The following is a 25,761-nucleotide window of genomic DNA, read 5'->3' on the forward strand; positions in this document are numbered from 1 at the left end:
TGGGTCTGTGTGTGTCTGATGAAACAGACCACTCCACTATCACTTCTCCCTCAGCAATTAGCAACACAAGGATTGGAAGCTTAGAAGTGCTCAGTAAGAAACAATGGCCTAAATCTAACTGTTAATCCCAGTTTGAATAGACTTGATAAATCAATGGGAATTTGTTAAATAAACATGTATGTAAGTTTCACAGTTAGATGTGTATACTCTATTGGGACTAACAAGTGGATTTATATCAATGGGTTTCTTCCAACTTAATTATGCTAAGTCTAGACTCACTGAAATCAATGAGAATGAATCTCACTCCTCCTCGCAATTGCTCCTGCTGTTCGAGAAGAGCAGCTTCTTTTGGATTGGGGCGGCTGCATGTGAAGCTGCTCTTCTTGGGTGGTGAGAGGAGGAGGAAAATGGCAGTGGGTAGGAACTCGAGCATCCACGGATTTTGGTATCTGCATGGGGGGGGGGGGCAGAACAGATCCCCTGATGGATACCGAGGTCCCACTGTATTTATGAATTAATTATTTATGAATTAATGGGATTTATGAAAACAATGACCAACAGATTGGAAATGATCAATATCCATCCCCATCCACAAAAAAGGAGACACAAAAGCCTGCAACAACTATAGGATCATAGCACTAATCTCCCATGCAAGCAAAATTCTGCTCAAAAGTCTGCAACACAGACTCCAACCATACATGGAGAGAGAAATCCCAGAGGTCCAAACAGGGTTCAGGAAAAGAAGAGGCATTAGGGACCACACTGTAATAATGTATGATGCCACTGTATGATGGCTAATGGATCGTATCAAGGAATTTCAAATGAAAATAATCATATGCTTTATAGACTATAGCAAAACTTTTGACTGCATAGATCATGCAAGACGTACAGACATGGGACTGCCAACACATCTGGTGAGGAATCTGCACTCAGGACAAGAGGCCACTGTTGGAACAGAACATTGAGAAACAGAATGGTTCCCAGTTGGCAAAGGGGTCAGACAAGGCTGTATCCTTTCACCCTATCTGTGCAACTTATTGTAAGAAAAGCAGGCTTGGACACAGAAGAAGCAGGAGTGAAAATAGGAGGAAGGAATATCAACAATCTAAGATACACAGATGACACCATAATACTAGCAGAAAATATTCCAGATCTGGAACAACTATTAAGGAAAATCAAGGGGAAAAAAATGCAAAGACAGGCTTACTGTTGAACATAAAGAAAACAAAAATAATGACAACGGAGAATCTAGACAAATTTAACCTAGATGATGAAGGAATAGAAATAGTAGAAGAGTTCTCATACCTGGGATCAAACATTGATAGGATCAGGGACTGCAGCCAAGAAATCAGAAGAAGATTAAGAATGGGGGGGGGGGGCTATGAAAGAAGTAAGGGACAAAACAAACCGCCCCGAAATGGCAGACTGGAGGCTCCCATTTTAACTCTGGAGGGACACCACAGCAGCCAAACCACAGGGCGTCTCTTCAGAGTAAAAAGAACCTGCAAACAGCACATTCTTTTTATGGCATCCGGCTGATGTCATGCAGCGACATCTGTACACTGCACGTCCCTTATGTCATCATGGCGGTGCCCGTATGGATGGGATGCCGCCATGATGCCACTGCCTGGACGAACTAGTGTTCTGGAGTGTGAGGTTGCTGTGCGCTGTGGAACCCTAGTATCAGTGGCGGCGGCACGCCATCTTGGGCCCATCTGTCCCAGGCCTAAAATGCAAAGATGTACAACTGAGCACAAAGGTTAGAATCATACAAGCTATTGTATTCCTTATTACCATGTATGGATGTGAGAGCTAGACAGTTAAGAAAGAAGACAGGAAGAAAATCAATTCATTTGAGATGTGGTGCTGGAGAAGAGTCCTATGAATCCCATGGACAGTCAAAAAGACAAACAAATGGGTCCTAGAGCAGATCAAGCCAGAAATCTCCTTGGAAGCCAAGATGACAAAACTTAGGCTGCTGTACTTTGGACACATCATGAGAAGGGAGGACTTATTGGAAAAAAACAATAATGCTAGGAAAGGTGGAGGGACGTAGAAAGCGAGGAAGGCCGCATGCTATTAAGGAGGTCATGGATATGAGTTTGTAGGAATTAAGCAAAGCAGTGGAGGACAGGGAGTCTTGAAGATGTCTCATCCATGGGGCTGGCATGGGTCAAAATCGACTCGAGGGAGTTAACAACAACAATAAAACTGTTAAATTAACTTGCAGCAATTAATTCAAAAGGTGTAGTATAGTAGAGACTAGCAATTGGACACGTGCCTTTATAATTACTTAAACATTCTGATGTTTAGAAAGTACTGATTTACTGAACCACAGTTAGAGCCAGAACAGACTGGCAAAAAAAGCCAGTTTGCCAGCAGCTTGGGGGCACGGTGTACACACAACACATGATAAGAAGCCGGCAAGCAGGGACATAGCCAAGAGTTTGGGAAGGGAGGGGTCCAGACTAAGTGCCACCATTATAATGGGTCTTGGGTGCAGCGGCGCAGCAGCACGCACCATTCATTATATCTAACGGAAGGGGGGGTCTGGACCCCATGGACCCCCCCCCCTTGGCTATGTCCCTGCGGCAAGAAGCCACCATGAAGCAGCCTGGCCGTTTACACAGTGGTAACTTCATGGCACGGCGTTTAGCAATGGTCACTGCACTGGCCGTAAGAAAAATTCCAAATCCTATATTTTACAAATACCATTATTAGCCTAAACAAAAGACATGAAATATATGCCTGTTATTCAAAACCTTCCAGATCTCTTAATCAAGCAAAATAAAGAGGGAAGGAAAAAGCAGGCCAAATCTGCACCTTTTTGATTGGTCTAAATAAGATAGTGCCACTATATAGATATAGATAGATAAAATTGCAGTGCATTCAATTTTGGCTGGAGCTCCCCCATGTGGATGAACCTATTTTTTGGAGGGGGAATGAAGTTCATCCATATATTCTAAGCCAAGATTTATTAGGAAACGAATTCATTACTGGCATTGGAATTTTAAAAATATTCTTGGGATTACAGCTGAAGACACAAAAACTGGACAAGCACATAGCTGCTCTGTTTGACATTCAACTGCTCTCTAACAAAGTTATTCAGTTTCTAAGAATATTGGATAGGGTGGGCTGGAGAAGGAGAGGACTTGCCTTTTCCTAAAAGAACTCACCATTTATTTAGCAAAACACCACAAACAATGTTAACCAAAAGATTTGTCCTTGTCCTAGTTGAGCTCAACAAAGGTTTAATAGTATTTGCCATACAAGCCATATTACCTTAAGACTGCAATTCTCTGCATACATACTCAGTAGTAAGACCCATTTTCTTCTGCCTAAAATGAGCAACTCTTACTCAGAAATAAGTCTCACTGAAGTAAGGAACCAACTTTTGAGTAAATGTCATTAGAGCATAGATGCAGAAAAGTGTGCTCACTGTTTTATTCAAAAGCTTACTGACTCTTTAATCGATTTGAACTGGGTTGAAGAATGGGTGATTTTTTATTTATTCATATATTTAGAATACATTTTTGGTCTGGAATCTAAGGATTAAGACTCTAAACCCTAAATCCAATAGACCAACCAAATCAAGTAGAAACCAACAGCTATATAAATGCTATTGCTTGAAGTATTCTATTGTATTTGAAATCAGGAATTGGAATTATGCTTATGAATTTACATATGCTAAATAATAGCCTTATATCATGTACTGTACTAATTTATATATTTATTGTGGTATAAAATAATTAGATATATTGATATTTATAAATAAAATTTTAGTAAAGATTCAGAAAATACAAAATACAAAGAGAAAAATGTACCCCAAGGTTCAGCTAAAATAGTACATAAAATGAACAAAATATGAAAAAAAATCAACTAGTATGGCCTAAATCCAATCCAATACTAATAGAGTGAACATCTATACAAGTTCATCTCTAGCCTAACCATTTGTATGGACAGTTTCACAACGTATTCACACATGTATATACTCATGTATAAGTCAAGAAATTTTAATCAAAAAATTGATGCAAAAACTTGGATCAATTTATCCACAGGTCAATGTAAGTACTATACTTTAACTCAGATATATCCCCTTTCTCTGAATAGAGTGGTAAAAGGTGAGCGCTTAGTCCATCCTGGGAACACCAAAAAGAAGCATGGATACCCTCTACTCTCTCATCCATCCAGCATTTAGGATGAATATAAACAGTTATACCTGCCAGAATGGCATCACTTTCCTTTGCATCATCCTTTACATCCTTTGTTACATGCTCCTAACTTTTACCTTCGACATATTCATGGGCCATATCAAAATCCATAATTTTGGCCCCAAGAATCTACCCTTGATTTATATATGAGGTAGACTTATAGTCAAGTATATAAGGTACTTGCAAAACTAAAACTGTACTGGATACTGCACTTGCATTATTCTTTACAGGAAGAACAATGTGTGTTCATGGGTTTAGGTTGGATCATTTGGGTCCCCAAGTTTGATGTCCATCCTCAATATCCCCCTGTTATTCCCAAATTCTTTTCCTGACTATGGGGCTTACTGGGGAAGGAAAGGAAGCTTTTACATCCCCCCTCAATAGTGATGCAGCTAATAGCTGTCAAAAATAACAATCCAATCATTTAATTCAGAGCTGGGCAATTGTGTGTGGGTGTGGACTACACTGGCTCCCAGCAAGACCTTGGAGTACCACACCATCCCATTATGTCCCCTGAACTTTAACATTTTCACTAAACAGGGCCCCTATGGCTCTCAAATTGATGGGCAATTTTGTCATGTTTGGGGGCCTATTTGTACTGTTTGAGGCCCAAGAAAGGCCACAATACTGAAGAAAAACATCATCAAAAGGTTTATTAATGTCAGTGAATGCACAAGAGATTTGATTCTCACCTTTGGGCAACTCTTTGAAAGTCACAATCACTTCTGGTCTGGGAGAATTGGTATCTTGTCTCTGTCCTCTTCCTTTTCTCTTTTTTGAGAACTGCAGATGGAGAATATAAATGTCTTTTGTTATATCCACTTGTAAATCTTTTAGCACATGGCTGCCTTTTATCTTGACAATTTTATGTATATTTCTGCTTCCTTTCACAGTTTCTTGGCTTCTTAATGTACATGTGACACTTTTAGAAACATTCAGTCCAAAAGATCCATTTCCATTTGCTGTTTGTGCTTTCTCATTTTCTTATACCAAAAATCTTCTTGATGATTTTCTATTACAGACCTTATAGATCCAAACCTTTTTAAACTTTCTGTTTTCTTCCTGCTTTTGCTTTGTTTTTCTTAAAACATCCAGGAGTTTAAGCGCATTAAACATTAAGTACTGTGCCTTTTTCCTGCAAATTCTGTAAATAAGCTTCATTGAAACTTCAGAGCAAAATGAAACTGGGAACCTTTTGAAGGTATTCCAAACTTTATTATCACATGAGCCCACATTATTAATATCTGGGAGTTGTTAGTAAACAATTTCACATATCTCATGTTGTGGGGGAGAAAAAGACATTTCTTAAATTATTTACCACCAACCTAATTGCATTTAGCAACTCATTTCCATGAACAAAAATAATTTGGAACACCTTTCATGTTTCCATTCATCCATTCACTCACTCATATATTCACCATTGACTAGCCTGGAACTCTTTCAAAACCTTCCCTCAAAATGAATATATATGCAAATACAAATAAACAGTACAAAGGACAGAAGTACAAAACAGGACATGTTTACTTCTTGACAGAAGTAGTTTACTGCCTGCTTAGCAGGGAACTGGAATACACTCACTTCATCTGAGTGAGTTTACTGCTTTTCATATAAAGCTGAAGTTGTTTTGAGCAGCAAAGATGAGGCTTCCTTTAAAGAAACCAGTAGTTTTTAATTTTTTTTTTTTTTGGCTTTCTTCAGTGACTGTTGTAAGACTAGTTTGTAAAAAGTTATAGTGTTATGCTTTCCAGAAGATTGGGCTTCACTTCAAAATAAAATCCACACAGATTCTTCTTCATTATAAAAATGGTCAAAAAGATTAGATCTATAGTCTTCAATGTCAAAATATGGATGCAGTCTAGTTTTGTGAAATGCCGATGCCTTTCCCTCCCGTAACCTGGGCAGCTACTGTTCCATTGTTGCATTAGAGAAGGGGTGCTTGGCTGAAAGAAGAAAAACAAAAACAAAATATTTTGAAAAGTTACAGTTACTTAAAAGGAACACTTGAAACATGACCTCTCTCACACACCTGACCTGCTTTACACGTACAGAGCTTGGAAAAGTTTTGATCCACTAGTCCCAAAATCGACCAGCCAGCATGGCCACTGAAACTGAGGGAGTTGAATACCAAAATAAGTTTTCCAAGCATTACCTCATTTGTAATGCCCTATTTCTGATATATGGAGATAGGCAACACCACAGTGGTAGAGTTGGGCTTATATGTACACTGATGGACTGAGCTATTTTGTGATGTAAACAAAGTATCCAGAAAGTAAGCTGAGAAAAATGGCTATTACATGAGCTGACAATTTGATGTCTCTCCATATGAAAGAGTTTTGTCATAAAAAATCATGCAAGACATGGGCTGTGTACACATGGGTCACATACCATGTCCTCCCCAACCACTGGGGTTTGGTTCCAAGAACTCTCATGGATAACAAAATCTGTGGATGCTCAAGTCCCATTAAGTACAATGGCATAATGAAATACCATATAAAATGGCAAATCAAAGTTTGCTTTTTGGAATTTATATTTTTTAAAAATATTTTCAAGCTGTGGTTGAATCCATGGATAAAGAATTAATGGACACAGAGGGATGACTGTATTTAAATACAGTTTTATTAAGTGAAATTTCTGGACTAAAGACAGGGTCAGAAAGAAGACATTGGCGCATTACAGACGCGCCTAAAAGTACGTTCTACACAGGGGCTGCTATGAGGACGTCACCACCGCGCCGCCTCCAAATGAAGCGGTGCGGTTGTGATGTCGTCGCGCTGTGCGAGGGCGCCTAGAGCGCCCTTTCTGTGGTGCGAGAAGGAGCTCCGAAATGGAGCTCCTTCTGGGGATTGCGTCGCTGGGCACAGCCTTTACATGGCTGCGCCCAGTGACGCAGAGGAGAAAGGGGCCAAGCGGCCCCTTTCTCCTCCTCCCCGCCACCACCAGGTGTCCTTGGGGCTTGAAGCTCCAAGGACACCCCTTTCCAGGCTGCAGGGAAGCGGCCTTTTGCAGGTTCCCCGCGGCCTGGAAAGCTGCGGATCGGGGCCTCAGAGGCTGCCATTCTGGCAGCTGAGGCCCTGATACAGCGGGGAAAGGGGTGGGTGCAGGCCGCCCCGAACGGGCGGTCTGTAACCCGCCTGTCACTCTGTTTTTTGTCTTATAAAAAACGTTTGTGAGTCCTTCCAGGTAAGTCCTTCCTTACATAAAAAAGGTATATGAAATCTTATGCTGCTGCCATAAGAGAACTTGAGTTTGACAGTAAGCAAAACAGAAACAGACAATGAGTAACCAGGATACTTACCTCTTGCAAGTGGATGGGTGTACTATGACCAAAGAATGAAAGCTAAAGAGAAAAATAGAAACAAAAATAAAAACTAAAAAAGAAAAAAAAAAGAGGGGGGGGGAGGAAAATGGAAAGAGAGAAAAATGAAAATTTATAGGAGGCCTAGTAAGAAACCAGCAGCAAGTCTAGACAAGAATAAAGCATGACAGCCTATTGAAAAGAAGCAGCATAGGCATCAACAGAGGTGTTGTTGTTAGTTTCTTTCAAGTTGACTCAGATTTATGGCAATCCTATAGGGTTTTCTTAGAAAGATTTATTCATATGTAGTTTGCCATTGCCTTCCTCAAAGGCTAGGTGTGTGTCACTCAATTGGCTACCTTTTCTGAGTGGGGATTCAGAGCCTTAGCACATGAGAAAAGAAGCTGAAATGGAGTGGGAGAGTAGCAGCTTTCTCCATGCCTTTCCATATCCTATACGTACTAAATGGCGGTTTGTATCCCGCCTATGTTTTTCAAACAAAATTCACTAACCAAGGAATGATTTTGTTCTTAGTTGTGGAGGCAATAGAGACTTAAATTCAGTTAAATACTAGTACAATGAAACGCACTGCTGTGTTCTATGCATGCTGTACCACTGCCTAAAATAAATGCCTCATTTTATGGCTCATACACCAATGCCAAAGTGTCAAGCCTCTTGGTACTTTTCTGAATTTCAAAAGCATCCTGTAGTTAGAGGCTCTTCTGAGAGATGGCCAAATGTGAGCTGTCTGCCCCCTAATGGCTTCTGCACAAACATATTAAAGATGTAAGAGACAGATATTTCATATTAGAAGGATACACTTGTCTATTACTAATTTCTGGATGTATTATAAGCTAGTGTTTTTGTTATTATGTAAAAAGGAGGTGGACTGTGTGTGACCCCCAGGGTCTTTCGGGTGGTCCCAGAGCCCCCAGCAGTACATTATTTTGCTCCAAATACCCTCTAGGGTATATTTTCTCCATATTCTTGTCTTTCCTACACCAATTCAGGTAGTGAAGTGGCCCTTTTTAAAAACAAAAACAAAACAGGAAGTGTTGCTTAGAAAGGGCTATTCTGGGCATTAAAAAACATGACTATAAATACACTTATGGGGTGCTTAGGATTATTCAGGTGCCTTTCTTTCTTCTATGCTTTCCTTTCCTTCTTGCTTTTTTTTTTTTTTTTTTGGTGGGGGGGGGTGGGGGTGTGTGTGCCCCCCCCCAGGGGGGGGGGGGGGGGGCTATGTGCCCCCTTGCCTTTCATAGTTGCCCACTCCTGCTGTAACACTTTCATATGCTCCAACATTTTACAAACGGAAAAGGGCATTTTTTCACTGTGCAGCATCAAAGTGTGGTCAAGGTGGCTAGTTATTAAAGAGGAAAAACAAACAAGCTAGAAGAGGCCACAGATAAGCCTACTGGGAAGAGCAAGTCCCTGTCCCCTACTCCCTCTCCCCCACTGCAAACTTCTTTTGCATTCTGAACTCAGCAGCAGCAATGGGAATAAGCCAAGGACAAAAGAGGAAAGTGAGAGGAGGAAAGAGAAACTGGGACATTTTAAAAGCACCTGAAAAGTGAGATGACACTGGATTAATCAGGACCATCCCTGCCAAATCAGGACAGTTGTAGGGTAAGAACTTTTAGGGTGCATGAAATATTGCTTCATGGACCACTGTCTGAAGAGCAGAACTAGCATACAAATATAAGGGAGAAAGTAAATATGCTTTTTGCAATGTTTATAAGGACTACATTTGAGGAAGTGGATTCCAGTCCACTCACAGAATGCCACACTGCAGTTGCTGTGTTTTTGTTGTTGTCCCTAAAAAGGCACTGACAGCTGCTAAGGCAGATATCTGCCTTCCTCCAAGATTAGTGAACCTTTGGTGGCTGGTGAGTCAAAGGAAGGAGCTTGGTCAACCCAGCTTGGCCAACAGGTAGGAATTTTGGAAAGTAAAGTCTAAAACACTTGGATTACCAAAGTTTGTGTACCACTACTTTAAATGAATCAGTGAAGAAAACTTCTAATTGATTCAGTGGACAAAGTAGACTGGGCCATTTTTAGTATGGGCTATGGAGATAACTATGTCCCAGGCAAGAAGATCAAGAAAACTACAGTTCTGTGCAGTAAAGCAGTTTTGCCCAACCTGGTGCCTTCCAAATATATTGGAATACAATTCCCATAATCCTCAAGAAGCATAGGGATGGTTGTGTTGGCTGAGCACTATGGAAACCAGTCAAACACAACAAGAGGGTACCAGGTTGAGGAATGCTGGCCTAAAAACCAAGATAAACTTCTTATTCTGTCCAGGTTGTTCTCTGTCTTCATGCTCTTTCTCTGAAGAACCTAAAGCACAAGTCTTGGCCTTTCCAGTTTTGCCCTGATATCTCTCTTCTTAAGACAGCGAAAAAGAGAATGCTGAAAACTGGACCATCTCTACTTGTTTTGTGGGACAGCTGTTGCAGTTTTTACAAGTAGTTCAGCTAAATTCATAAACTACAAAATACCTGTTTGGAGGACAGCACAGACATTTCCTCTTTATTTTAATGGGTTTACAACTCAAGAACATTTATATATTATACTGAAATAAATTACAGGACATTTTTGTCTTTAGAAAACCAAAGCTTGATTTCTACTAGTAGTCCTAATGAGATTAGATGGATTTACATAGGGGTTGACTCACTATTTAACAATTGGTTTTATGAATTTATTCTAGTAGGAACCAACCAATAGAGAATAGACCTAGGTTAGCTTAAAGTAACCTTTTCTTCTCTCCAGCTCCAAAACATATGTGCTTAATAACATCTTGAATTATTCTGACTGTCATATCATGACCAAAGCATTTCCTCTGTCCAACCGGGAAATTAGGAGAGTATCCAGCTTTAAATGATGTTGTACCAAACCCACAGATTCTCCTTTGTACACTCCTTTCTAGAGCATGCCACAGTCTCTTCAGTTTTATTGACATACCTTTTCTTCTAACTCCTTTATTTGTCTCTTTTGAGCTTCAATTCTTTCTTCTAGCTCCTTAATTCTCTGTCAAAATTAAAATTCAGCATTAGTGCTACACTGGGATGGAGAGAGGAAATTATATTCAAAAGATTTGTTTGAAAATATTAGGATGGGGTTGAGCTATGGTATAAATCCATCAGACATTTGTAATTCTGCTAACAGTATCTTGAGAACTTCCATTCAGATTCACATTACATTCTTTAATAGTGGAGTGACATTTGGCAAACCCTTTCCCCCAAAGTGAAAACCTTCAGGAAGCCTCTGGGATCCAACAGCTTTAGCATAGGTACATATCATGCTGTCATGTGAATCTGGAGTGGAAGGAGCTATCAATTTAATTTGATACAGAGGCCTTCAAGCCAAATTACATATATGTCAGAATGTACAGACTGTGCCCCCTACAGGGCTCTGAAGGAATAGCCTGTTTACTCTGTGCATAGCACAGGTAAGATAGAGGTCTTGTAACTATCCTACACTATGCTCATCACATCTTAAAACTGTACTAACTGAAAAATTATGTTAAGGGTTAAGCCTGAGTAGTACTGTAGGTTTCAAGCACATTTCAGGTAACTAAAATTAATGCATTTTAAAAATAAAATAACTCATATGCCCCTATGCATAGGAAATTTCAGGTGTCTAGATTTTAGGGTCTTGAGCTACAGCTCTGAGATGTTTTTCTTCCCTTGTATGAGTTTTTACCATCTTTCCTGATGAAGAAGCCAGTGGGCTTTGAAAGATAGAGTAAAGATGATGGTGTGCCTTCTCCTTGTCCTAATAAAAATATCACTATAATATGTACTTTCAGTTTTGGATTTTATTTTATGGTCAGCATAGCTATCTAATAGAGGATATCTGCAAGGCTGCCTGTTTGTACAGGAGCTTGTCCAAAATCAGAGGCCCTTTTCTGTTGCAATAACTTGCAAGGATAGGTTGGTATGTGCATGTAACAGGGCTTTTTATGTATAATTATGGAACTCACTGTTGAAGAAAGTTAAGCTGGCTCCAATTAGTTTGAATTCACAGTAGGCAGCTAAGCCAGTGCTGTTCTAGATGGTCTTTAACGTTTGAAACTGTTCTGCTTTAACTGTTTCAAAATTTTTATAAAAAGATTTTAAATCTAATTTTAATGTATATTTTAAAATCTTTGTATTGTTTTAATTATTTTTATTTATTCATTGCCTTGGAAGCCCTTGTAAGTTGGGCGGAGATACAGAAATACCTTAAATAAATAACTGTTGTTGCTGTTGTGTGCTTTTACGACTTATGGTGATCCTATTACTGGGTTTTCTGGGGCTGAGAGTGTGTGGCTTGTCACCCAGTGGTTTTCCATGCCTGAGTGGAGAACTGAATCCTGGTCTCCAGAGTTGTAGTCCAATGATCAAACCATTATACCACCCTGGTTCTAAATAAATAAATATTCCAACATTTTTTAGAGAAGAGAACATTTTCTTTTAAGATGCGCTACAACTCCTGGCAGGAGACCTGTGTAGTTTGTAACTTGTACTTCTCCTCAACGATTAACAATTCCCCCCACATCTATTTTTTAATCTATATATACTGCCAGAATGGTTATGATTAAAAGGGTTTCTCTCTGTTCAAGGGGCAACTAAGGTTGTTTTTTGGGGGGAGGGGGGGACTGATGTGTTTTGCTCCTGTCACAGTCATTTCCTCAGTTATCACATCTTGCTTTAGAAGGATAAAATGTGGATAAAATGAAAAATTGTTAATCTTCTGAAGACTTGAAATTGACACACACTGTCATAACCACATTTCCAAGGCTACCTGTTGTGCATGTTGAATCAGTTCCATTCTTTCCCGGAGAATCTGAGAATCCCTTTCTCGAAGTTCACTCATAACTTGCCGCTTCCATTGTTCCACAGCATTCTTCAACTTCTCCCTCTCTTCTTCTGAAAGAATTTCTGACATCTTGGCTCCTGCTTCCTGCTGAAGGGCATCATAAAGCATGGCTTCCAGTTCCAGAATGTGCTAAACAGAAAAAGAATAATGTTATTTGTACCTGTAGAGTTCTTCATTAGCATTTTGTTCTATGAGTGCTTGCTAATTGCTAGATCAGTAGGGTCAAGAACCTTCTCTATAACCTCAACCAGCAGCAATGAATTCATGCAGTAAGAGGGACAGCTAATGTTTGCCTATAGCAGAACCCTTGGATTCACCTTAGCGATTGCTAAAACTGATTTAAGAAAATTGATTTAAGAATTGGAGTCCCCTTGGGGATTGCTAGAATGGATTTAAGAAATCTACTCTGGGATTTTCCCATAGACTCAGCAGCCCTACCATAATTTCCCCAGAACCTTACTAGAGGATGGCATGCCCAAAAACATTTTCATCAGGATGTTGTTTCCCTTTGTAATGTTTGTTTTGGGAATATTCTCTTCTTTTATCTTTTGGGCTACAAATCTCAAATGTCTCTTTGTCAGAGCTTGGAATTCTAGCAGTGATAGTTTAAAAAAAAAGGCCACCTTCTCAAGCTCTATTGTTCATCACAGTTTCAACATAATTACTCCACAGATTGAGTCTCCCTTATTTGAAATGCTTAGGACCACAAGTGTTTTCAATTTCAGATTATTTTTTAATTTTGGAATAACTGTATTTGTTAATACACACACAATAAGAGATCTTAGAGGTGGAATCCAAGTCTAAACTAAAACTTAATTAATAAATACAATTTTGTTGCTCTCTCATAATTCTTTGATCTGTTTATTACTTTATTGTTGCTGTTGTGTGCTTTTATGACTCCCCCACATAATGATATACAGTATTTTGAGCCACTGCAGCATGGAAAGACCATTGTCTCTTCCTGAGAGCTCACATTCACCACTCATCTAGACCTTTTCATGGAATTACACACCAACAGCAAGTGGAGCTTTTATTCATGAGAAATTGAAAACCCTGTGATTTTTTTGGGGGAAAGCATCTTTCTCTAATCTTTAAAGCTGGGAGAACGACTGTTTGATGTGAAAAGATTTCCATATTTTTGTTGAGTTTCTGAGACTAATACTGGCCAGACTAGAGTCTTTCTAGCTGTGATAATACAGCAATCCATTCTGTGTGCATTAGGGAAAGTCTGCAGGACCTTTCATTTCATGCACCATTTCATAATCCCTGATACATGATTATGCATGGAAGAGAACATAACTGTGAACTGTGAATGTCTGATAAACTGAATGATAGTGAATGAGCACATATATACGGTTAATCTGAAATGTCTTTGTCCCTCAAGATAAGTCAATAAACCATAACTTATTAGGCTTGCAGAGACAAATATTTACTTGCCAGCTTCCTGATACAATCCCTGTACCCTGAAAGAGCCATGGGTCTAGGGAAGACTGTAACTCCTTCCTGACACTCTTCGCCTACTGGAAATCTCAAGAGTGCATGGGTTACAAGTTATACGTAGTGGTCTTTTCCAGTCCTTTTCCACTCCTATTTAAAATGAAAGACACGCACAAACAAACTGGTGATATATTTAATGTCATTTCTAAGCTTGGATCCAGAAATGAACAGAAAAGGAACCAACGCTATTCCCATTTCTAAACATGAAATGTGAGAATCCTCTGATTTTGAATGTCATTCACTGCAATATGGAAGGATTATTTGTTGTCTCCTCTGACCAGGAGCAATAAGCAATAAGCCTCAAATATTTACAGATACAGCTTGAATTTTTTTAAAATTAGCCACTGTTAAGTTGCTCAGTCTACATTCCTGGTCCAAACAGTGATAGTATATTCTCAATTTTTAAATTTTAGCTTTCGTTGTTCCGAAAATTGGCAAACAGGGTGTTCTTCTGAAGACTCAAGGTCTATTCTTTGAATTAAATTTGGACTTGGATTACTGGTAAGAGTCCAGCAAGATGTCTTTTCAAAAGTCACTGAGGCAGATCAGGATAAATATTTATTAAATTGAGGCAAAACTATTTTTCTTTCATAATTTCTTTGACCTACCTTATGTGCTTGATCTAAAGATTGCTTCCTGTAATCAAGTTCATCATCCAAATATCCCTTTTGTTTACTAAACAGTTCCTAAAGATAAAATGAGAATTTGTTAGTCTGAATAAGCATCATGTAAATCTAATTTTTATTTACAAGTAAATGTGGTTTAACAGTGTGATGAACTCCTAGATTACCTTTTCATTTTCCAGGTCTATCATCTTTTGTTGCAATGCTGATTCTGTTACTTCTATCTGCTGCAGCCACTGCACAGAGATAATAGAGGATGAAGTTCCAAGTCAGATAAACAGATTTGACAAAAGGAACAGCCTAGCTATTAATCATCCAGCTATTATCTTAAGTCCCATACTATACATTTGACCATTTCAGTGACAAACAAAGAAAAACACTCTATTATACTGCTATTTTATAACCCAGAAACAAAAAGAAAGTTATCTAAAACTGGTAATGATGACAAGAGCTTACAAGAGTTATTTTTTGTACTAGAACTCCCAGAATCTCCCAGACAGCATAGCCGTTGGCTGCTCATTCCAAGCTCTGATTGTGACTCCTATTATCATGTCACTCCATTGCCTTAATCTAGAAAGGACACTGAGTTTTGGGTTGGATTCTATACATGGACAAGGGTGTTGCACATAATGTTTATAAGTTCATCAGATATACTGACAACAAATTCAGCTGTCATCATATACCATCTCCACAGAAAAAGAAGGGGGGAAAACAAGAGGGGTGTATCAACGTGTTCAGAGAGCCTCAAGGTTTCCAGTGACAAACAGAGAAATAAAAAAGAATCAACAACAAGCTCCATCACGACTGACTATCTTGGCAGAACAGAATGTGTGTGTGTGTGTGTGTGTGTGTGTGTGTGTAGAGCATCCTGAAAGAAGGCATGGTTGTTTAGTTGGAAAAATGAACAGGACCACTCCATACGCAATGTTTTATTGCAAGTCCGTTTTGCACCCATCTATAACATTACTTTCCTAGGCCATAGCAATACCCTATGCAGACAAGGCATAATGCTTTGCCTGCACAATTCTGCATCTCTCCTGCCTCCAGAAGGGAACTTTCAAAAACTGGAATGCACTGGCACAATGTTTACTGGCCAGAGGTGAGGGCACAAAGATGGCCAAGCAGCACTTGGTTGCAGTTAAAGCTGGGGAAGACAGCTAAGGTTGCTTTTCTGGAACTGAAGATTCACTGAAGATGCAAGAGGGTGAGAACAGTTTTATTCTCTTGGCTGAAAAACTGGAGTGGGGCCAGGCAATGCCTGGACACCTCTACCTTCCCTTCCAGCCAGTAAATGGTTGGAGCAGCACATTCTAGTTCTTGAAAGCTGCTAGGGTGGTGTTAGTGAATGCTGCACAAAGAGATAATGGAGCACTCCTTTCACAATGCCCAAAGAGTGGAACATATATGTAGAACTGCATATTACATGTGTGTATGTCAGCAACAGGATTCTGGCCTAAGGAATTCGCATTGTGTTTTTTTAAGCTAGTACATATGTTGCCATGATCACAGGGATTACATTTTAAATGTTCTTTGTTTGGACATCATCCTTGCACCAGTGCCATTATTCTGCACATTTCACATCTATTGCACCTTGCAGTCCTGGCATAGACATTTTGCATTTGAAGCAAAAACTACAATCTACTGAACCATTGTAGATCTAATAGTGAAGGTGTTGAGAAGACTACATAAGGAGGAAATTTCAGTTATTATTTACGTGAGAAAAATAATGTGTAGACCAGGGCCTATTTCATACCACACAATTATACTACTATTATGATTCCACTTTAACTGCCATAGTTCCATTTTGCTGAATCCTGGCATTTGTAGTTTAGTGATACATTAGACAGATCTGGCTGAGAATGCTAAATAACTTTCCCTAAACTGCCATTCCCAGGATTCCATAGGAAGGAACCACAGCAGTTAAAATGGAATCATAGAACTATATATAGTGGAAAGACCCCTTTCTTAGAATCATTTTTGAATACTGGATTGAAGAAGAAGGCAAAGATAAAAGAGTATCTACTCTGCTATACTATATGTGACTGTTATGGTTGTAAACCAGTAAAATCAGTGAAAATAGCTTCTGAATGACTATTAGAGGGAGAAAAAAAATGTGTCATTACCTTTTCTGCCAAAGTCAAAACCGTTCTTGCTTGTATGATAACTACTTGCTCTTCATTTGTTAAGTTCTGCATCAAGAGCAGAATAAAATTATTATCAGTGCACAGGTCTTTTCATTTGCTTTTAGCTTCTGGGGCTGTTCTGGTATCTTCTAAACATTCTTTTAAAATCTAAAGCTACAAAGCTAAACTAGTATTTTCTTGCAACAATACTAACTTTAGTAATTATGAAATTCTTTTAAAATAGGTGATCACTGCAATCCAGTGTTGAGATACATGTGCATTTTCTGCTGTTAATTATTGTGTATAAAATACTAACACAATGAACTGTCAGCAAAAAGTCTCCATAAATACTTTCATCTAATGTTACTGAAATCCTTTGCTTGCCTATATTATACTTATTAAGACATTTTCCCATTGGTCAATCATATAGCCTTAAGAAACAGAGAATGGATACTCATGACCAGAGGGCACACCTCTGGCTTTATGACTTGATGAACTGAAGACTTACCCACTGTTTGGTCAGCCTATGCATGAAATTGTATTATGATGTCTTTAGCAACTGATCTGAAGGCTTTATAGACTGGAAGATATTCATGGTAATTCCATGGTAGCTTCAAATAACATACAGTGGACTCTTGTTATACCCTGTGGTTTGGTTCCAAGATCCCCCGTGGATAACAAAACCCATGGATGCTCAAGTCCCATTAAATATAATGACATAGCAAAATGGTGTCCCTTATAAAAAATGGAAAATCAAGGTTTGATATTTGAAACTTATACTTTTTTTAACCTTTTCAAACCACGGATGTTTGAATCCATGTATAAAATATCCGTGTATAAGAAGGGCCAACTGTACATTTCATTACGGCTCAGTGAACATCCAGTTCGGGTGAATGCTATTGATTGCCATTTGGGTACTGATAATGCGGGATGGTATTTTCAACTACATACAGCTTTGGTGGCATATGTTGTTTATTCTGGTGAAGTGACAAATCTCAGACTTGTCTGAGAAGCTGTCCAAAGCAAAGCTGAAGCTGGGGCTAACTAATCAGAAGCTAGCCAACTTTCTGAACATGTTTTAGATATAGGGTTCAGCATTAAAACCTGGAGTGGATTCAACTCCCCCCCCCCCCAAACTTGGGATGTTATTACTATTAGGGTATCCATATTACCTATGATATTTCTACTAAGAATGTGGCTTGACTGAACATGGAAAAAACTCTTAATATATCATATTCATTGAAATGTTTCTTTCTTAATTGACCAATAGATTACATAGAACAAAGGACAGAGTTCTGTCAGATGTAAACACTTTGCTATCTCATTCACTTCAAGGGGAGAAATTTACTCATGTGCAAAGAACAGGGAAGCATAAGAAACAAAAATATGAATGTGCTGTGTTCATCTTTTAGAAAAGGAATATAAAATTAAATAACATTACCACAACATTAAGAGAGTTAATGATCTTATTGGTATACAGTATATGATAATAACATGCAAATATTGTCCTGTAGCCATCACTTGCCCCAGTCAAAATGTAACATAAATCTACAAAGAGAAGCAGACAGTTATAAACATGCTTGGGAGAGTTCAATAATGTCATCTGGACAAAAGGACAAAACATATTAACAGAAACATGGACAATTTATTAAAGGAACATACACTTACGGCGTTATCCCCTAAAATGTCCAGTTTCTTCATCAACTCTGCTACCAGTATATCCTAGCAAGAGAGAAGTATATTGGGAAGAGAACATCAGAAAAATAAGATACAATACCGTGTTTAAATGAAGAAGGGTTTAAAAAAAAAAACACCACCTAGAATTACTTACTGTTACACCTTCTGCCTCACAATACACCTGTAAGGGACTTTTCCCCTCAGTAAAAGGAATGTGATGAAAATTGATAGCTGGAGATCTTCTTTCTCTTTCCTATAATCAAATCAATGATGTAGAAAATAATAAGATTTCAGGAATATCTGTTTGAAACACAAAAAATGAGTAAATTGCATACATAAGGCAGCAGGTGTTGATAATTTAGTTATCTGTGCCCTCACTGATCATTCAGTATTATGCACATTGGGCAACAGAAAGAACCTCAATAGTATTTGTGTGACATATATTTAAGCTATCAGAAGCTGCTTTATACCACATCCGATTATTTGTTCACTTAGCCTGGCAAAGCATGCTCTGTTAAAGGAGCTCCCTAATGTCTCAAGTAAATGTCCCAACACATGCTACCTAAATAATATCCAGAGATGAAACTGGATGGATTCTGCATGCAAAGCAAAGCATTGGAAGCTCCCTCCCACATCTAGACTTTTCCAGAATTATATTTCACTTATATTTGACTGGAGCAGAAGATGAATATATCATTCCTAGCACTTTCTGTGCTGGCAGTTGTTATGTGTGTACTTCAGCTAAGAGGGCATCTATTTTTAATTACTGTGCTTTTCAAGTTATAACCCCATGTCCATGATCTTATCTCTTTTCCTTTGACTGCGTATATGTCCAGAATAAATAATTATCATTATTTTTGACCCAAGATTTGAAGATTGGAACACTAGTTTTTCAAGCCATGAGGTACTGCAAAATAATTTTTATTATTATTATTTTAGTGTCCTGTAAGTTGCTAAACTAAAGATTTTTGTTTCAGTTGGGGCGGGGGGGGGGGAATCTTCCCTGCAGTAGCATGATGTCACATCCAGGGGGCATTGGTCTGGCATGGTCAGCAAATTCACAATCGCATGCATGATAATGATGTATAGAGAGTCACAATTCTATATCAGGAACATTAGCATATGTAGCAAAAAGTTCAGAGAAGGACAACATGGGAAAAACAAAGCTAATACTAAGAATGCATTTGTCATTTACATATTATCTTCAAAGGTTTTCACATGAAACTCTGAGAGGATCTGTACTATATATATATATATATATATATATATATATATTCAGTGTATGGTCTGTATATGGAACCAAGCCAGCAAAAGGCCGCACATGTACTGTGTATGTTCTCAACTTTTGAAAATAGAGGTGCCTCTATTTTCAAAACGATTTCCCGTGCAATTTGGATCTCTCCAGTACTCTCACTACTGAAGATTTGAATCACTGCGGTGCTGTGAAAAAGGCACAGTAAGTGACCTGGTGCAAAATGCACAGGCTCAAGTGGGTTCTTTGGTGTGTCCCCCCACCCCAAAAAAGCCTACATTGAGTATAGTTGGGGGGAGTATACACACCATGGAAATAATTCGGTTTCCACACTGGGTTATTTCCTAGTGTGAATGACCCTAAGTATAGTTAATGTTAACCACAATCTTTTGGCCCAGAATATACAATAATGCCACAGTAAACTAAAAGTGAAAATGGTTGCTTTCAAGCTACTCCTGACCCATAAAGGAAAGAAGAGTATGCAATCCTGACTTTCACTAAAGGTTGTTCTAGCTTTAGCACATCAAATTTGTTTAGTGACATCTGCAAACCAACTCATCATCTGGGATCAAGTTGTCTAAGTGTGACTGCAAGAAACAAGCAGCAAAGAGATGCCATTCTTGCTTCCCACTGAAGGTACCATAGCTATATTATTGTATTATGCTCTGTGCACAAGTAAAAGTACCTATATCACAAGACACCTGGTAAGAGAACAAAAATTATTGTGACAAAATATGAAAACATTTGGCCCATACTTACTTCAAGTTCTAGTATTCTAAATTCCAAGAGTTCATTTTGATCTTTAGCATCCTGAACATCATGTTTTAACCGAGCCTCTTCTGCCTCCATTTGTTTTATCTAGAAAAAGAAAATATTCACACCTTTTGCAATTTTGTACAAGATAACACTTCAAAACTTTCATTTTCAGTGAAGTAAATATGAGTTCAGAAATACTGGGTTCAGTTTTTGCAAAGATAACTCTATGAATACTGAATGAACACTTAGGAAGCCACCTCGTTTCATCTTTTTAAATACATCTACAATAGGAATAATAAGGGTGATCTGCTTTACAAGACTGCTGAAAGTTTTTTGAAATAAAATATACAAAATAGTCTTAAAGCTATTGTTGCTACAACAGGAATAGTTAAAACTGAATTTTTAGCATTTTAATCCTCTTAGCATTTAGAATTGAAATAGTCCAAACTAAAAAGTTGTCTCACATATCATTGTGCTCATTTGGAAACTGCACCATCTGTGTTTCTGGTTCCACAGATCTTTCCCTCTCAATTTCTTGACCACATCTACTTATTTTTATGTTTCTTATGGAAATGGAAATATATACCTTTTCAACTAGCTCTTGGTTTCTTCTGTATAATGCCTGCTTTTCTTCAATCCACTTCATGTCCTTGGAAAATCAAAATACTGATATTAGAGAAGAAGCTGATAGGAATATTTCTACCCAGGTGAGAACTGGGAGCATATTTGGATTTCTCTTTCTCGATTTAGTTACAGTAGTTTTCACAACCCAAATTAATAATGTCTTCTCAATAGCACATAGTTTGTCTTTTCTGCAGTGCCACAGTAAACTGCTCTATTTCCAGGAGGGTTTGTGCCCCCCTTTTGATGCAACATTAATTATAAATTAATTATAGGTCCAAAGCCCACTATATATGTGTGTGAGATCAGAAGCACAGAAAACAACAGGAAATATCCAAAGCCTGAATGAAAGATGGTGAAACACAGAGTATCATTGCAAGCAATAAATATGCCAAAAATCAACAAACTATGGGTAGTCTGGCAGATTGGAACCTCAAATCTAGATGACTGAGATTAAATATTGAGTTGCCCTCACAATATATGACTCAAATAAAGTCAGACACCTAGAAGTAAATCATGAAATTCAGCTTGCGTAAGCACACTTCAGTGAATTACATCAGGGAAGAACGCATATTAGTAAGATGTTTGGACTATATATATGAAAGAACTTGTGAACATTTGTCAGGTGTTGATGCCAAGACAGATTTCAGCAACAATTCACTCAGGAATCGCAGCAAGTGTAGAAATTTAAAGATCAAGGTGTGATATTTCTTTACACTGTTTACCTAGTGAAATACTTGATTAGAGGCACTGTAGATCTTTTGAGTTTGTCTTTCTCTTGTACTAAAGACCTGCACTGGCTAATTTCCACATACAATTTAACATGCTGATATTGACCTACAAGGTGAGCCAGCATGGTCTGAGTACTGACTAGGACTTTGAGACATCAAGGTTCAAATTCTTGCTCTGTCATGGAAACCCACTGGATTGCTCTCAGTCAACTCTCAGCCATAGAGGAAAGCAGTAGAAAACCTTTTCTGAATAAATCTTGCCAAAAGTCCCAATGACAGAGTCAACTTGAAGGCACATAACAACAGTATTATTATCATCATCATCATCATCATCATCATCATCATCATCATCAACGACTTACAGTGATCTAACTGCCTGGTACTGTGATGCCAGACAGGAACCTGTTTCCCCCCCACCAACATCATTACCTGGAACTTGTCCCCCTGCATTTGGAGTTAAGTGGGTGGCACCCTTTGGTGGAAGCATACAACTTCTGGAACATTGTCTCCAGAATCGTCTGCTTTGGTCCCTATGCTTTATCCTTTTGGTACAATCACATGACTGTTGTTCTCCTAGGGCCTTGTCTGAGCTACATCATTATGACCTGCTGCTAATATCAGTGTTGGTGAGTTGTTGATTTTTTTACTATAGCCTTTGACTGTGACTTATTTGAGTTCTTGTCTCACACAAACATTCAATCAACATACCAATGGGGATGAGGCAATGTTGACTGATCCCACACTAAAACCTCCATACACAAGAATATATGATCACAGTGTGCCGATTCTGCACACAGAGAGACTTTTTAAAAGCTCTATTTGGACATTATTCCACATAAAATCTTAATTGCATGGAGGGAAAGAGTGTGCCAGTTGTCCCTTCCCACAGCATCCCTTGCTGGACCTGCCCTCTTCTGTGCATACATGGGAGACCTTTACATGTGTAGGATCCTCCTGGTGTTTTAGCACCCCAGAAATCTGTGCAATTGAGGTCTGAAATTCAAAGGGGAGCCTTAACTTTGTAAAACAAATTCCGTACTTCAGACCTCCCTCTGACACTAAAAAAACCAAAACTACATTTTTAAAACCCCGTTAAACAATCCAGGTTTTTTGGCTTATTTGTTTAGTAATTCATTATAAGAGAGCTGGGGAACTGTTTCTGTTGGGAGCCATATGGCAGTGCGTGGAGCGTGTGTGTGTGTGAACCCAGTAGTCACCCTAGTCTTCCTCTTCCTCTGCCATCCCTTTCCCTCCCTATTGTTCCACATCTAGCAGGATAATGTTTTAGAGGCTGCAGTGAATACTCACAGAGATTTGTCTGAAATTTGGCTAAGGGAACAAGCCTAAAATCAGTTGAACTGGAGTTCACCTTGACTTCTGGTTCATGCATAACAAGAAGCAAAAATTTAATAATGTAAAGTCGAATGCCAACATATTCCTTCACCTACTAATGAAGTATGGGAGGAAGTGGGTAACCAGCGAGCCTAAAGCTTTGCTCTGGCACCTTTCTGCTAATGTACATATATTTTTACTAATGTACATACCACTAAACCATGGTTAGCTTTATGTGTCAGCCATCCCATTGACTCTTTCTTGCTCAGCACCTCTGTTGTTGCAATGAGCTTAATCGCAATGGCATTTAATATTTATACCTGCAGCTATGCCTTTATGCAATGCAAAGTGAGACTCAATCCATTTAGCCTATAGTGATAATCTTCAGCTCAACTTGTTTGTAATGAAGACTGCATTGACACAATGCATTTGTTCTCAATTTATTACCTGTCCTTGCTCAGCAAGTGCCTTTTCTAGGTCTTCTATCTGAGCTTGGGCTCTGTGGATTTCAGCTTGAAGCTGCTCACGAGTCTGTAAGATAGGATTGAAGAAATGTCAAACTTTCTCTGAAATATGCCAAGGTAAAAGTGCAATACAGTCTAGGGTGCAGTACTATAATAGCAAAATGTCTATCTAAAAATTCAGATTATTTGAATGTCTGCTTGCATAAGGTTGGTGTGTGTGTGTGTGTGTATTAATTACAAAAAGGTCACATGGGATATGTTGCCTATGTAAGATACATTTGCATGGAGATGTGCAGCTTAAATGTAGGGAAAGTGTGTGAATGGTTCCAAGGACTGGCAAGGGCACACTTTTTGAATCCATGCTCCTGAACTGTCATAAACATTGGTGTCCATTTAATAAAGATAAATCAGTGAAATATATTCACCATAACCAGCACAAAATCCAGTAGAAAACACATTGACACATGTTTAGAAACTTCCTAGCAATCTTGCATTTCCTCACTCATCATCCTGTCTCTTCCTTAGAGTCTATTGGAATTCTGTGATCAATCTGCACATTCTATTGAGGTAAATCAGCTGCTGGCTATGGATGATGAACCAGTCTATTTTCTTCCTAGGGAAGAAAAGAACCATCTGTTCTCGGTTCATGACAATTTCCCATGTGTTTATTCATAAGGCTGTCTTCCATATCAATCTACAAATTACAGTTTGGTTTTTTAAAAAACTGCTCTGAACCCACAGCATTTCCATGTGTTTTTCACAAGACATGTGCATAAACATTTTCCTAAAATAGGCATGTTTGTATATACTTCCTGTTAAAATAAGCATTTTTGTGTGCACTTAAACATAAAATGTGATTTAAAAAACATTTTGATATGTGTAAAACAAAAAATCTATATAATGCCACTCAAAGAAATGTAAAAACCAAATGATAGCTGTGTTCTAATCCAATTCACATTTCCTGAAATTATGCTAGGTGGCTTGAAAAATGCAGATTGAACTAAATCCTTAAACATACCTAGTCCTAGTCATACTATTTTTGCATGCATTCACGGACTGATTTGTTTAATTGCATTACTGCATTAACTGTCATTTTGTTTTTGTTTTTAAAAAAATATGCACAAACGTTCTGCATTTATCTACGTATTTGTATATTTTAAACCTGTATTTATTCTCCAAATATGTATCTAAAAATGCATTTAATATGTTTTTGAGCTGTAAGAGTCATCCACTGGAAGAAGGTGAAATCAATAGATGACTGATTTCAATGGATGATTGAGTTCAAATTTACGCCATTCGTCCAGATCAGTTTATTTTGCATTTACATTCCTGAATAATCTCTACCTATTGCATTTTGTTGGGATGAGAGCCTGCAAAATTTACATTTTTGGACCATAACTACCCCAAACTCCCAGTTGGTTAGAGAATTCTGGGAGCTGTAGGCAGTCTAAAAAAGTAACGTTACCAAATTCTGCATTTGATATTTCATGAGATAGCAAAGATTTCTTTGGATCATGAGAGGCAGGATTGTGGTAAACTGCCATTACTCCTCATTCTCTTTTTCTTCATCTTCATTCTCTTTTTCTTCATCTTCCTCCCCCTCATCTTTATTTATATTCTCCCTGCCTTTCCCCTGGACTCACAGTGGCTTAGAAATTAAAAAGGGTACAATATAGCTAAATCATAGAAAAGGTTATCGGGATACAGACCGCCCCAAAAGGGCGGTCTGCCAGCATCTTGTTTTGCCGCATGAGGAAGCTGCGGCGGACAAATGGTGCGGCTTCCTCACGCGGCAAAAAGAACCCGCAAAAAGCGGGTTCTTTCTGTGGCGCCATTATGTACCTGTCTTGCATCTTCATGGCAGTGGGACAAACATAAGGGCCTCTCGTGAAAATCCAAGACCCTGGTCAGGATAATATGGGAAGTTATGATCTATCCTGGCCATGGCTGGTTGCTATGAAAACATCTCAACCCTGGATATTGGGTAAGCATCAAATCTAGAGTGAATGTACACTGTAGAAATAATGCAGTTTAACACCACTTTAAGCACTGTAGCTTCATCCTGTGGAATCCTGGGATTTGTAGTCTTCTCTGACAAAGAGTGTCAGTGCCTCACAAAACTACAAATCCCAGGATTCTGTAGGATGGAGCTACAGAATTTGAAGTGGTCTCAAACTGCATTATTTCTATAGTGTAGATGCACCCTTAGACATCCATTGAAAGTGGGCAATACGGTCCCATCAGGCTCTGAAACCAGTATCACGTTTTGTTTTTTAAAAAAGTACTTTGGCAATCAAAAGCATATGTACACTG

The 25,761-nt window shown here is 38.6% G+C and overlaps 1 protein-coding gene across 21 annotated transcripts in view; it reads right to left on the minus strand.

Moving 5' to 3' along the window:
• JAKMIP3 (Janus kinase and microtubule interacting protein 3) overlaps positions 1 to 25,761 on the minus strand; it is a 170,286-nt gene that overhangs the window by 19,878 nt on the left and 124,647 nt on the right. For 13 of the 21 annotated variants that reach the window (XM_042459997.1, XM_042460004.1, XM_042459996.1 and 10 more), the window contains 12 exons: positions 23,432 to 23,515; positions 20,887 to 20,949; positions 20,304 to 20,402; positions 18,447 to 18,545; positions 18,278 to 18,337; positions 16,616 to 16,681; positions 14,660 to 14,728; positions 14,478 to 14,555; positions 12,298 to 12,501; positions 10,474 to 10,539; positions 7,507 to 7,579; positions 4,904 to 6,151 (listed from right to left, as the gene is read on the minus strand). In XM_042459997.1, the coding sequence (XP_042315931.1) occupies positions 7,529 to 7,579; positions 10,474 to 10,539; positions 12,298 to 12,501; positions 14,478 to 14,555; positions 14,660 to 14,728; positions 16,616 to 16,681; positions 18,278 to 18,337; positions 18,447 to 18,545; positions 20,304 to 20,402; positions 20,887 to 20,949; positions 23,432 to 23,515 (939 nt within the window). In that variant the 3' untranslated portion in view covers positions 4,904 to 6,151; positions 7,507 to 7,528. The remainder of the gene's footprint in view (positions 1 to 4,903; positions 6,152 to 7,506; positions 7,580 to 10,473; positions 10,540 to 12,297; positions 12,502 to 14,477; positions 14,556 to 14,659; positions 14,729 to 16,615; positions 16,682 to 18,277; positions 18,338 to 18,446; positions 18,546 to 20,303; positions 20,403 to 20,886; positions 20,950 to 23,431; positions 23,516 to 25,761) is intronic. The other 8 variants (XM_042460007.1, XM_042460008.1, XM_042459999.1 and 5 more) reach the window with 1 other exon arrangement.

This window comes from Sceloporus undulatus, chromosome 3 (genome assembly GCF_019175285.1).
Source record: "Sceloporus undulatus isolate JIND9_A2432 ecotype Alabama chromosome 3, SceUnd_v1.1, whole genome shotgun sequence".
Lineage (NCBI taxonomy): Eukaryota > Metazoa > Chordata > Lepidosauria > Squamata > Phrynosomatidae > Sceloporus > Sceloporus undulatus.